General features: G+C 40.5%; 2 protein-coding genes across 2 annotated transcripts in view; one reads left to right on the top strand and one right to left on the bottom strand.

Moving 5' to 3' along the window:
* Positions 1-566: 566 nt before the first annotated feature.
* On the top strand, positions 567-11,768 carry mafk (v-maf avian musculoaponeurotic fibrosarcoma oncogene homolog K). Its single transcript, XM_075455070.1, has 3 exons — positions 567-768; positions 7,337-7,415; positions 7,503-11,768. The coding sequence occupies exons 2-3, from the start codon at positions 7,371-7,373 to the stop codon at positions 7,938-7,940; spliced, it is 483 nt and encodes a 160-aa protein (XP_075311185.1). The 5' UTR covers positions 567-768; positions 7,337-7,370; the 3' UTR covers positions 7,941-11,768.
* The window catches only part of tmem184a (transmembrane protein 184a), an 18,563-nt gene continuing 16,437 nt past the window's right edge, over positions 11,307-13,432 (bottom strand). Inside the window, exon 9 of the mRNA XM_075455069.1 lies at positions 11,307-13,008. Coding sequence (XP_075311184.1) covers positions 12,779-13,008 — 230 coding nt within the window. The 3' untranslated portion in view covers positions 11,307-12,778. The remainder of the gene's footprint in view (positions 13,009-13,432) is intronic.

Genomic DNA, 13,432 nt, shown 5'->3' with positions numbered 1-13,432 from the left:
GTCTTAAGGCAAACTCAACTTCTTAAACTAAAAAAAAAGCTGAGCAGGCAAACTAATACAAGTGGAGACCTTAAAAGGCTTGCAACTTAACATATTTACATTCAGTACTTAATTACCCAGAATAACCTGTGACGTTTCTGGCTGCACTTAAAATAAGAGAAATCCTGTGACTGCTGGGCTACTACACCACATACTTTCCTCAGGAATGGAATGCTGCTCCCAAAGACAGGCGGAGGGGGGAGGTCGCTGTTTTCCCTCAGTTAATGCACATTTTTGAATATCTTGTAGTGCAGACCTGACCACAAAACAGTCCACACAGAGGAGGGGGGCGTTAGACGGAGAGCGTAACTAGTGTAGCGAAAGACGCACTCTAGAAAATTGGGTTTCTTTGGTTTAATGCTGGCCACACTGACTGACTTTGATTAGTTTTGTAAAGTAAGCAAAAGCAGTAGCCAACAGTATCTATCTTCTATTTCTGGCTTTCCCCCCCCCCGACCCCCCTTCCCAGACTGACGTCAGCAGAAAGTTATTTTCATGAATGGAGGGGGCGGTCACGAGGAATCGGTGACGTGAGTGCTTGCGGAAGCAGAGCGTGGAATGTTGGTACATTGTTGTTGTTTTGTAGTTAATTTAGTACGAGGATACACCGCTGCCCGTTTGCCGCTGGACGCTTTACACCAGCTGTGTCAAGTTACTTCGTCGCTTCTATTGGAAACCTACTCCAGCAGTTTTACGCATTCCTGTCTACAGAAATCTGCGCCCACAGAGGTGAGGTGGTTGCTGGGTTTTTTTGTTTGTTTGTTTTGTTTTGTTTAATTTAAAAAAAATGTTTTTAAGGCTACTGAAAGTTGTTTCATTCCTTTTAAATAGCTCAATTTCTCACGGTGAGAGATATTGGCGCAGGCGGGCGGCCACACACGCCCGTGATGAAGCTGGGATCCCGGCTATGAAAGTTGATGTTGACTGTGTAGATTGAGGCTTGCGGACACGTGTTGTGTTGGAGAAACACAACAGATTGTTCAAAAAGTGGCTCAGACCCTCGGGGTTAGTCACGTATTTGAGGTGAAAAAAATATTTGAATAAATAGTTTATGAAAAATACACTTGCACCGGTATTTTTATGTTATTTTTCCCCCCTACGTTATGTTGCTTGTTTAACTGAATTACAGTAATTTATCGTCATTATGTTTTAGATTTCACTTGAGTTGTGGCAGACTTATTAAAACACATAATCAATTCAACAAAGTCTATCAGTAACAGAGAATAGCAACATGAATGGCTTATTTGACAAACTATTACACATTTATAATCGCTCAGTATTGCGCCGAAACAGAAAGCTTATGTAAAGATTACAAAAGCTTTAAATACTTAATCAGTAGGCGCCGCACAAAGTCAGAAAACTGTTGTTTTTGTCTAGGGTCTGTTTCTTACTGTCTTTCTGTCACTTGAGCTTTTGAGGAAAATGGAAGTGAAATACTCCTATATTTCCTGCCTCCCTATGATGAAAGTAACTCTTGTGAAAACTGTTTTGCACCTCCTTCAGGCTATTTCGTACTCTCGGCATTCAAGATAGACTTCTATTATGGAAAATACTAGCCTACTTTTGACATTGGAATCAACACGTGGTCTGCATTTTAGACATGTGGGACAAAGGGCACCATAGACCACCGGGGCGGACTGGCCTACACAGAAGAAACAATCTAAACAGCAGGAGGAACGCATATTTCCACAAAGAATAAATCACTCTAATGGAAGAAAAGTTTTTTTTATTTATTTTTATCTTATCGCTTTGTTTAGCTATAAAGCCTGCCACACATAAATCTTCATTACTTGGGTAAAGATAAGGAAGCCATGTCAGGAAAGTGCATTGACCTAATGCCACATGATTCTCACCGATCTCTTGTTATATGTTCACATAATGACTACTTGTGGCCCCTTTTTAATGCCACTATGATTAATAAATGGAAAATATTTATCTCTGAGTAACTTGTTCCACTGAGATGTGCCACAGATATGGTCCCAGGGGGCTTTTCTGATTCAACGTCGATCCTGGTGGGTGCAGATGCCCTTCAGACAGAGGCAGTGCACTCCTCTGTCATGAGGTTAACACGTGGTTCAGTCACCAAAGTGATGATGTCTTTTTTGGATGGAGAAGTTACAGCAGCTGACTCATTTTACCACCAAAGTACACTGGGAGAAATTCCCCCTAAAGATGCTGCATACAGTTGATCTGTCCTTGGTTTGCCATTTTGCTGGACAGTGGTGATGGATGAAAGGAGCGTGCAGAGCAAAACCTTTTTTGTGGAGTGTTGTGAAAGTGAAATATTTGTGGTAGCCAACGCGATGACTCACAGGGAACATGCTCACTATGATGTGTTTTGCTCCTCTTGCTGGAAAAAAGATGTCGGCTGTTGATTATTGACTTTGGAAACCTGTCATTTTTACACACAGTTGAATGTGAAAGACGAAGTGTAAACGGGCAATGAGAGGTGATAATGTGAACGGCTCTGTCTTGCATCCAAAGTGACTCCCTTGCAGTTTGATACGGCTCACTGCCACCTACACTCATTTTCAAAGTCTTTTCTTGCTTTTCTGTGAGAGTGACTGGATCTCAAACAACTGCTTTCACCTTATCATGGTCTCCAGAGTGTCAAGTCTGCTCATTTACAATATTTGTTGACTTGTACTGTTAGGAATTCCTTGCTCATTGTTGATGGGCCTGATGGCAACTTGCAAAATCTACTGTGATTCAAATTGCAAGTTGGCAGCAACGGAAACACTCTCTAGCTCCGAAATATTCAAAGTGTAGCTATTGCTGTCCTGCCCGACATGTGCTTGTGAAAGTGACAAGTCAGTTGTTTTGAAAGAGACAATTAAATTTGTAAAATGAAAATTAAATTTATCCTGTTATTCAATCATTATTGGTTCTAATAATTAAAAAAATAAAAAATGGAACAGTAATGTCCCCTTGCATTCTTGACATTTTTTCATCCCTAAGTCAGGGAGAGTATTTTTCAGTGAGTCCTCCTCCCTTTCCGTAGAAAAGTTCCGGCCGATCATGCCAACCATCTCCAAGGTTCTCTGTACTTTTCCGTCCTCCCTGTGAAACAACGGGATTTTCCAGGAAACGTCAGATCAAGAGGGTGTGATTCCCTGCTGATGGTCGTCGATTTTACCAGTAAACAGCATGACTCACAGCTCAGCTATGCTCTCCATTTCCTTCACATAATATCCCACCAAATGTGCTGCGCTGGAGAAAGAGCAGAGCACCGAGCACCTCAGTCAGGAGTGAAATCACTTCATCTGCTTGAAAAAGTGCCAGAAAAGCTTTCTCAGGGGAGTGTTGCAGACTGTCAGAGGCAGCAACAACTCTGTTTTCTGCTGAACTCAAACTTCCAAACAGACACAGAATGAGGAAACGAAGACGAGTCAGTTCTGCGTTAATCACTGAAGCGCGAGTCACAGGTCTTTGATATGCTATTTATTTTAGGAGAAGGCTGAGCCTCACAGCTACCTGCTGGAACTGAGGTGCAACTGTGAACTCCTCCAGACCCCTAACTTTAAAAACATTAATGCTAGGTGTCTGTGAGCAAAAGAAACTGTTTATTAAACTAATTCAAGCTCAAAAATGAAGTTGACAGGTACAATATTTCTGATGACACGTTTTAGTGAAACGGAAGATTCAGTTTGGTCTGTTTCTTGTTTTTCTCTCATCTCTTGAATGGGTTGAAAAAAAGTGTAAAAAGAAAAGAAAAAAGGGTCTTTACTGCATTTACTCTTGTGTTGATGAATGATGTTTTGGTTATTAGTGAACAGACAGGCATCATTATTAATGAAACAGTGTTATCGATCATAAATGCAAAGAGTGAAAGTAACGTTAAAAGTGAAGCATTTTGTTTACAATTCCTTACTCCCACACATGTGCACACAAGCTGCTTTTGATTTGTTTGGGCAGGCAAACATGGATGTGAGACGCTTCTGGATTCCAGACATTTTGTGAATTTTGCAACCATTGTTTTACAAGTGGGGATAGTCTGAACCCCACCCCCATAGCTCAGTGCATCGCAGGACATATTCAGAAAGCATGTTTCCTCTCCAGAGAAGATTTGCCTGTGTGCATGTGAGGGTTTGCACATGTGTATTCACTCAGGAATGCGGTTTTGTTCTCTACCCGCCATCTGCGGCTTTTCTTTGAGGTATTTTCCCAGCCTCCTTTTCTCACTGTTATGGAAAACCTAATATGAGCTGTTTTCTTGACTATATTGAGAAACTGTTTTGTTAGTCTGTCTCGCCTGTGTGAGTGGATTTGGCCGTGTGATATAATTGCTGTTTTTCCTCTGAGGAAACTTTACTATTGTGATTATGTAAACCTTGTCCTAGTGCAAGTTGCAAAAACATAAGCACACGCCTAAAGAATTTTGAGGGAAACAACCTGGCCTCTTGATTCTGGCTTGAGGCTCCATGTATGAAGAGGAGCAGGCCCCCGCCACTTTTCCATGATCTTTGCAAGGAATATACCCAGGGACCCCCTCAGATGTAATACCACTCAGAATTTGGCTGTTCAGGCCAACTTGCGGTTGAGGAATGTTTTAGTTTATTCCTTTGTCTTTACTTGATGCCTTTATTATTTAAATTATGCGATTCTTTGCAGTGCAAATAAGCAAAGACCTCAGAGAGCTCCCCAGATGTTCTTTAAATCTCTAAACATTATCAAAGACACTCTTGGTTTTGCTCATTTAACGCGTTTTGCATCTGTTTATTTCCAATTGAAGCTATTTTTAGGACGGAGCCCGAGTATGAAAGTTGTTTTTCAGTTTGACAGCTGTGCAGCTTTAAGCTGGCATCTACTAAACCCTGAATTAGCATTTGGACTATTTATTGACCATCATGAAAACATCATAAACATCACCAAATGGACAGCTGTACCCTGAGTATTTTCTTCTATGAAAGCTGCAGCTATCAGCACTTCAGAGAATATTTGCCCTGAGCTATCACTTATCGCATAGTCACCTAAATTGTTTAGTAGGCAGAAATTTGTATGAGCGCTGGGCGCTAAATATATCCACCAGAGTTAAATAAGGGCATGGAGCTGCTCAGGAAAGCCCAGTGTAAGAAGATCCAACCAGAGAGATAACCCTAAATCGATAGACTACATTGTCTCACAGCAAAAATACATCAGTGACTATAAAGGAAACTATTCCTCTGTGACACTCTATCTCCTGGAATTTTCCACAGGCGTAACTGCTGCCCTGTAAAGTTCAGCATAACTGTAAATGTTACTGATGTGTTTAAATGTCTGATGAGGAGGCGGAGTGGTGTGAACTGACAACAGAGCCAGACACATCAGATTAGGGGTTCAAACGCTTAACATAAGACCAGATTCAAATGAAGTGACTAAATAAAGGGAAAATATCAGAAATACTTAGAAATGTTTACACAGGATGTCTCGAAGTTATCAGCAAAAGTTATTGGGTCTTACTTGTACTATGCACTGGCTGTGTTGCGGTTATGAATGAGACTTGTTTACCCTTTTGGTGACCATGTGACTCATGCTCCCACGCCCATTTGCAGGGCGTTTCCATGGTAGCTGTCGAGCATGGAACAGTGCACTCGTAGTCAGGCTGGTCTGCAGGTCCTGAAATGGAGCCTTGGGGGATGTGTGCTTCTCAGAGGATCACAGCTCAGCACTCATGCTTTTTTTGGCCATGCCAGAAGCATGGGAAGCATGTCCCGCTCTGTAATGAATGCTGAGAAGCTTTTCTAAAAACTGCCCTGGCAAAAGCTCTAAGCCAGAGAGCTAAAAGGCACAGTTCTATGAAGAGCACAGCAGAGGTTGCCTGTTTCTAATTTTGCCTGGTCTCGTGAACTAGATTGGCAAGGCCCACCTCCCTCTGATAGGTAAATACAGGCAGTCTTCAGAGGTGGTGTTTGATGGTGTTGTGCTGCCCTCTGCTGACATCTTTTTCACAAGTCAACAATTCTGACATGAAGAATGATGTAACCATAGAATAATTACAGAGAAGAGTGTTAGTAAGTGTGCCATTTGTAATGATCTCTAGTATCTACCATAGTAATAATGCACTGTGCCTAAAACGGTATTAGGATATGATGGTTAAGTATAAATATGAATGTCCATCCATCCATTTTCTATACCCGCTTAATCCGTCAGTTGGGTATAGACAGGCCGCCCATCCATCACAGGGCCACACAGAAACAAACGAGACAAATAACCACACACACTTCCACTCATTCCTAAGGACAATTTTAGAGACGCCAATTATCCTCCGTGGTACCCGGAGAGAACCCACGCATACACGGGGAGAACATGCAAACTCCTCACAGAAAGGCCCCAGCCGGTAGTTGAACCTAGAACCATCTCGTTGTGAGTGGACGGTGCGAACCACCACACCACCGTGCATGAATATGCATTTCCCATATTAGACATTAACAAGACATAGACATAGATTAACAATTATCCTACATTGAATATTGTTTCATATCACATTATGGATGATTATCAATTATGCATCAGTGTGTGATCAGCGTCCAGGGAACATGCAACATACAGTTGAGTCAGGTGGTATTTTAGGATTTACAATTTTTGTTATATGGCTGGTCACCAAAAACATATTTGAGTTACAATCTCATAATGAATATGTACTTTAAAGTGGGTGTTTAAAATCTAAAATAAAGGAAGAGTTTAAAAGTTATAGTTCTGTACTATAAAGAATAATTATTTTCAAAAAATAAAGTAGCCAGACAGTTGACTAAGAAGTTCTTTCAGTGTGGGCTTTAACCTTGTTATTTCCTTATCAGTCGAGCAGTTAAAGGGTTTGGAGTTGATTCCAAGGATGGACTTTAAATTTAAAAACACAACATCAAAGTCATCAGGTTTCAAGAATAAAAAAAAAATCCATCAGAGACAGTGAACATTTGGAGTGACCAAATCGACTGGTGGATTTTGAGGGAATAAAAAGACAGCATTGGTGAGCTTGGCAATAAAAAAATCACCTGAGCTGCCGTAGAGAATCCAGCGTGATGCATGATCCCAGAGTCCTTTCCAGAGGAAAGAAAAACACTTCACAACATCCAGCAAATGTTTACAGATCCATATATTCACAGAACGTACAGTTCTGTCAATCACCTGCAGTACAAAGTAAGCCACTTCTATGACTGTCATGGAAACCTCAACAACAATATCCCCCTCTTCAGTTTAGGGGAGGAGACACAAAAGAATATGTAACTGGGAGTAAACGTGTCATCAGCCACATGTTGTTAACATATTGTTTTTGTTAATTGATGTTAACTAATTGCAGTTCTCTCTTTCCACTCCTCAGTGTATCTTCTGTGAGATTCTGGTCAGTTGTTTGCATGCAGGGAATGACGACTCATTTCAAGCCGAGCAAAGCTTTAAAGGTAAGTGTGACAAAATGAAAAATGTTTCACTGACAGATGTCCCCACATAGGGCTCTTTTTCATCCACCGAACGTACATGTCCCGCAGGTCAAGAAGGAGGTGGGGGAGAATGCCCCAGCGCTCAGTGACGATGAGCTGGTGGCCATGTCTGTGCGGGAGCTCAACCAGCACCTGCGTGGCCTGACAAAGGATGATGTTGTGCGGTTGAAGCAGCGGCGACGAACCCTGAAAAACCGTGGCTACGCCGCGAGCTGTCGCATCAAACGCGTCACTCAGAAGGAGGAGCTGGAGAAACAAAAGACAGAACTGCAGCAGGAGGTGGACAAGCTGGCTCGTGAAAATGCCAGCATGAGGTTGGAGCTGGATGCGCTGCGAGCCAAGTACGAGGCCCTGCAGTGTTTTGCCAGGACTGTGACCCGAGGGCAAATCTCACCAGGCAAGGTGGCCACCACCAGCGTCATCACCATTGTCAAGTCCGCTAACCACAACAACTCCAGCCCAACCCCATTCTCAGCTCCTTCCTAGTGTTGACAGGACTGGGCTTCTCCTTTTCCTGCCTGGTCCTTCCTGGTTCTGACCTGGCCTGAACCCACTCATCCTGGGCTGAGAAGACGCTCAGTATTTTATTAGACTGAGGGATGAAGTGGGGTGGCAAGCTCTATGTGATGTTATGCTGCATTCACAGTTCTGTCTCCGTCCTCGTGGCTCTCACACAATCTACATTGTCTGTGCACTGTTCAAACCCCTAACCCCCCCTCCCACTTCCTCGACTCCCAGCACCGGCAGAGTATTGGGCCTCTGTGACCCGACCTCCATGACTGATAGTGGAGATGTGCTTTTTCTCAAGTGTGAAGTGTTTGACATGTCCTAATGTGGCGGCACATGGTCCAGGACCTGTCTGATACTTAATGTTTTAGGTCAATTTAAGAATGTGACAGTACAGCTATTTGTAAAACTTTTAACAAATCAGAACTTCTTAGTGTAAATTTACATAAAAACAATGTATATTAAGCCTTTAATGCGCTGCCTTAAATAGATCTATAATGATCCATAAATCTGACATGTGATTGAGGTCAGGTGGACTGTGAAGACACAGCCACAGTTGCCATTGCTTTCCAACCAGATGGCTTCAAGTGCCAGCTGAACACAACATCAGATGTATGAACATCAGATGTTTTCACTTTCTCTTCTCTTTTAGAAGGTGTTAAGCAGTGAAGTCACCTCTTTTAGTGGCCAACTGAAGTAAAAACTTGCGAACACATTGTTCTGCATGTCCGCCTTGGTTATGTAATTCAAGCCAAATAGTTTTGGTATTCAGCTGGTAATGCCAGAGAACAGCACTAAGAGCATTTTTAGCTAGATCTTTATTTTTGTTTTATTGGATGGAGAAGATGTTTCTCATTGCATAGCACTTAGAACTGTACAGATACAGTATAAAGTAAAATTCACAGGACAGCTTATTTATAGAAATGCAGAAGATGACAGAAGCTCTTCTTGCGTTTCCATGGTTACTGGGGATACACTGCATGATGATTAAATGTGGTGTGACCATTTACTGCAGGTCAATCCTAATGTAACTGAGGACGGTCAACTATGATATATGTATACTGCAGCACTTATTGGGTTGATATTTGGTGGGTAATCCATATTGGATATAGTGATAATGAGAGCTGTTCTTTTTAAGTATAATGCAATTCAACTGACTTCCTGTATATTACAGATTCGAGGTTACAAAGCTCCCACAGCGTCCGTTGTCACTTTCGTTGATAAACTCCATCCAAAAAGAAATCATTCCTCCCACTGGGTCACAAGGAGAGCTGCTGCTGCCGGTGTTGGTATTTCCCAAACAGTAGTTATTTGCCTTGCTTCCGACACAGTCTTCTGCAAGAGAACTCCTGACACCCATCTCTAGAAACAGTGGTGTCATGTCAGCTAAATGCAGTAGACACCTTGCGCTTGTTGAACGTTTTTTGTAATATTTAAATATGAAATTAACTTGAAATAAAGCTGTTCTTACAGAGGATCCATTCCTAATTTGGAGTGAAGTCAATAGAGATTGTTCATGTCAGGATTTTCTCTTGGCTAAGAGGACATGACTGTTCTTCCCCTGTTCCATAGCTGCAAAGAACAGTTTGGGGAACTTTGCTGCTGTACAACCTGCTGTGATTATGAAGCAGGGGCATTGCTGTGTTCTTACTCTCATTTTGTATTTTCACCTGGTTTCTATGTTGATACGTCCCATTTTCTTTTTCTGATATTAGTTTTATACAGTATATATACACAGTATATAAATATGTATTACATATTTTTCTATATTTATGTATTTTACTATCCTGGGAGTGGTGTGATTATGTAATCAGTCTTTGAAGTCTAATGATATAGAGGCCGACCTTTTTCTGACTAAAGTTTTATTCGCATTTACAATGAGATAACTAAAGTCTTCTGTGAGTAATAACATCCCATGAATAGTTCTTCTCTGCATATTTCATTTTTGTCAGATACACAAACTGGTTTGACTCGGTTTACATTCAGGCTGCAGCTAATTATCTGTAGCAGTGCAAACGGGGACAATTACGGTTAATAAATCTCTGGTAATCTAAAATGGACCAGTTTAAAATCTGATTAAATGAAAAGCAGTTAAAAAAAGTCTTTATAATTTCTTAATCAGCATTTACTTCCTCACAGATGTTTTCATAAATATTCAAAAGTGACTGTATGTCACTCCAATACTAATCAGATGCTACTTTAGGCTCTTAGTGTTAACCTGCATGTAAACCTGGTCAGTCAGTGCCAATTTTGAAGCGCACCAGATAAGCTTTTTGACAGTTTCAGACAGAGATGATGTTAAAGCCTTTGTAACTTTTACCTGAAAATTATTTCAAAAAATTTTGAAGGCTGTTCCCCCAGACCTGCTAAATATGAAGGTCTGTGCCAAGCCTGAGGCAGATGAGTAGCTTTTTATACGTTTACATTAGTCAATTTCACAAATTCAGATGCAAAAGCAGTTTTTCTACAAAGCATACCAGAGACCTCTTGTGGTCAAAAAAGAAAAATCTAGATATTTTGTTTTTTAATTTTTAAGCGCCTATCTTGATTTTTATAAGCAAAACCAATTACTTCTCATTTTTTTTTTCTTTTTTAATTGTCACATCACATTTCTGGACCGTGCCAAATAAGACAAACCTATCTCTGGGTGAATTAAGTGCTCCGCTGCTCAGTGTGACCAAAAAAGTTTATTCATGCTCTCAAACACCAGACCAGCAAAAAAAAAATCTATATTTTCTCTAAATTTTCAAATAATTTATAGTTACACATTAATGTAAACATTTTCTAGTCATAGAGGTTTAACCTTGCCTTGGGCAGTTTACTCTCCTCCTACTATGACTAAAGCTTGTTATACCTTGGAGCTGTAATGGATCTGGTTCAGATGTCAGTGGTGATTCCAATGTTTTTTTGTTTTTTTTTCTCTTCTTTTAAATGTATTTGAAGAAACATGATCCCTTGCACATCTCGACTAGAAACTCAAGATTACATTTTCTGTCTGAAAGCACATCTTTGAATAAAAGAAAAAAAAGCTTTCATAAGCTCTGCCAGTGCTACAAGCTTCAGTGTTTAACCTCAGCCACGCACAAAGAATGAATGATTCATTACCTTGAACGCTGGTTCAATTGCTGCAATTTCTTTACCAAGTTTTGTATGTGTGAGTTAGGGTTTCTTTGTTTCACTCACATGACATTTGGGGCCTAATGAGAGACTCCATTTTAATTTTAAAAGGGGACAGTAAAAGGCAGCACAACCCGAGTATGTACCATTTACATCTTGTCATTTACTCTGCTCATAATATTTATTTCATGGATTTGTTTAATTTTATTAAAAAAAAACAAAAAACCACACATCTAAATTATTTTTATTTTACATTCTTTCATTTACATGTTTTTTCAATGAGCTACCTTCATGTACAAATAAAATTTGTATTGGTCTCTGAGAGTATGGTCAATTATTCCTATTAATAGCCTGCCGTGTCCGTTTTTGTATGTTTAAATAAAGCTCTTTTCCTCGTTAAAAACTTCAGTTACTCAGTTCCACGTGTGTTAAAGACAACAAAACATTTATTTTACATTAAGACATGCATGACGAAGAGGAGAGTAAAACTACTTGAATATTTTTGTACCAAACTGTAAATAAATGTCTGCTTTCCTAGAAAGACAGCCATCATTGGCACAAAAGGGTTAAAAAAAAGAAAAAAAATTTAAAAAAATGAGGACATAATATACAAAATTGGCCTCTAATAACCTGCGTGTTAAACAAAGCTGTGATAGAATACCTTTCTAGTGAAAAATCGAAATACATCACCAGGAGTCTGAAAGTACAAAGTTTGGTTTCTGTACCTGAACTTCACATAATAAATACAATAAAATCTTCATACTTCATTCAAACAAACATTGTTTTGCACAACAGAACATATTATACAACACAATTAACACCAATCAAATTTTGCAAATATTTCATAATCCCTGGAACATGGGATTATTAGAAGTGTTGTTATGGAAAAGTAAATCTCTACAAAAAGCTGTTAGAATTGTGAATAACCCACAGAAAATTATTTACTTCTTTTAAATGTCCATCTTTAGCAAGGTGGGAAAATGTATGAGAATATTCAAACTCCCACTCTGTGCTTAGGAGACAGGTTTATCCCTCCAATAGCAGATACAAAGGTTTGTGAAGTGCAGCCTGCAGTTTGAAGTGCCTGCTCCAAAACTAATGTGTCTTTGGACAAATCCTTCCACTTGTCAGAAAACCACGAACAGGAATGCTCAGCAAATACTTCAAAAAAGCAGATGCGCGAAACGGTCCATGGAGTGCCATTCTCAGGCATTGCTGGCTTCCCTGCCTCCCACCTGGAGCCACATATTAATCATCTCCTCTTTGTAACCGGCATGATTCAGAGAAACGCACTTCAGACGGCCAGAGAGCGGCAGTGGCATAATGACAAAAGACAGAATCTGCATCAGGGACGCAGCTGAACATCCAGCAGCTTGATTTAAAGAAAAAGCAGCTCCAGACTTCTGTGATGAAGTGAAGGTGACATGTCATTTTCCTGATTATCACGGCAAGATAGAGACAGATCAGTTCTCCGGCTATTCAGACATCAATTTTAAAACTGTTAGATTTCATCCTCCTCTTGGTGCTTAAATTATCACTGAAACAGGACAGAAGTAGCCAGTCCAACTTAAATACTGGGCTGATAAAATTAAACACCTGGGTTCAATCCAGCTCTGTAAGATATGACACAGCTGTTTCCCCAGGAGGTCTCACATAAGGGCGGGAAGGGCACACACACCTGGATCTTGCTGGAAAACTGCCTAGAACTCATCATCGGATGCAATCAGCATGATCTTGTCAGACTTGCGGGAGCTCTTGTTGCCCGCGACCATTTTTCCGTTGCTGCTGGGCTGGGTCACTTCCTGTGTGGATTGCTGGGTGTACTGCTGGTAGGCTGGGGAGAAGTTGTGGATGGCATCCTGCACCATGTCTCCGGGATTTATGGTTTCCTTCAGGCCGCTGGAGATGCTCTGCATTGGGGGCATGTTCTCTGTAGGGAAAACCAAGGGGACGGTTACACAGGTTCTGTGGCTTTAATGGTCAGATAGCGATGCATGTGACTGTTGTTACAGCTTTGAACCCCTGAACAAAGGCTTAACTCTGTGCATCAGAATACAAATAAGGAGAAGTGAATATAAAGGAAGAGAAGACATGTTTCAAAACTGCCTGCACATAATGCGAGACGATTGTTTTCACACTCTTATCCGGAATTTGAGAAAATACTGTCCTGTGAGCATCACGATTTCATGATTTGAATTGAGCAAAAACATTAATATTGCTGATTATCAATATAAACAATTCAAAATATATAAATTAGGGCTGGGCGAGTTAACTCGTTATTATTGCGTTAACTCGTTAATTAACGCGATATATATTTTATTGCGCTTTTTAACGCATACAATTTTAAATATTTT

This window comes from Odontesthes bonariensis, chromosome 21, assembly GCF_027942865.1.
Source record: "Odontesthes bonariensis isolate fOdoBon6 chromosome 21, fOdoBon6.hap1, whole genome shotgun sequence".
NCBI classification, from domain to species: domain Eukaryota; kingdom Metazoa; phylum Chordata; class Actinopteri; order Atheriniformes; family Atherinopsidae; genus Odontesthes; species Odontesthes bonariensis.
The sequence above is the reverse complement of the archived record's forward strand: the minus strand, read 5'-3'. Positions and strand labels throughout refer to the sequence as shown.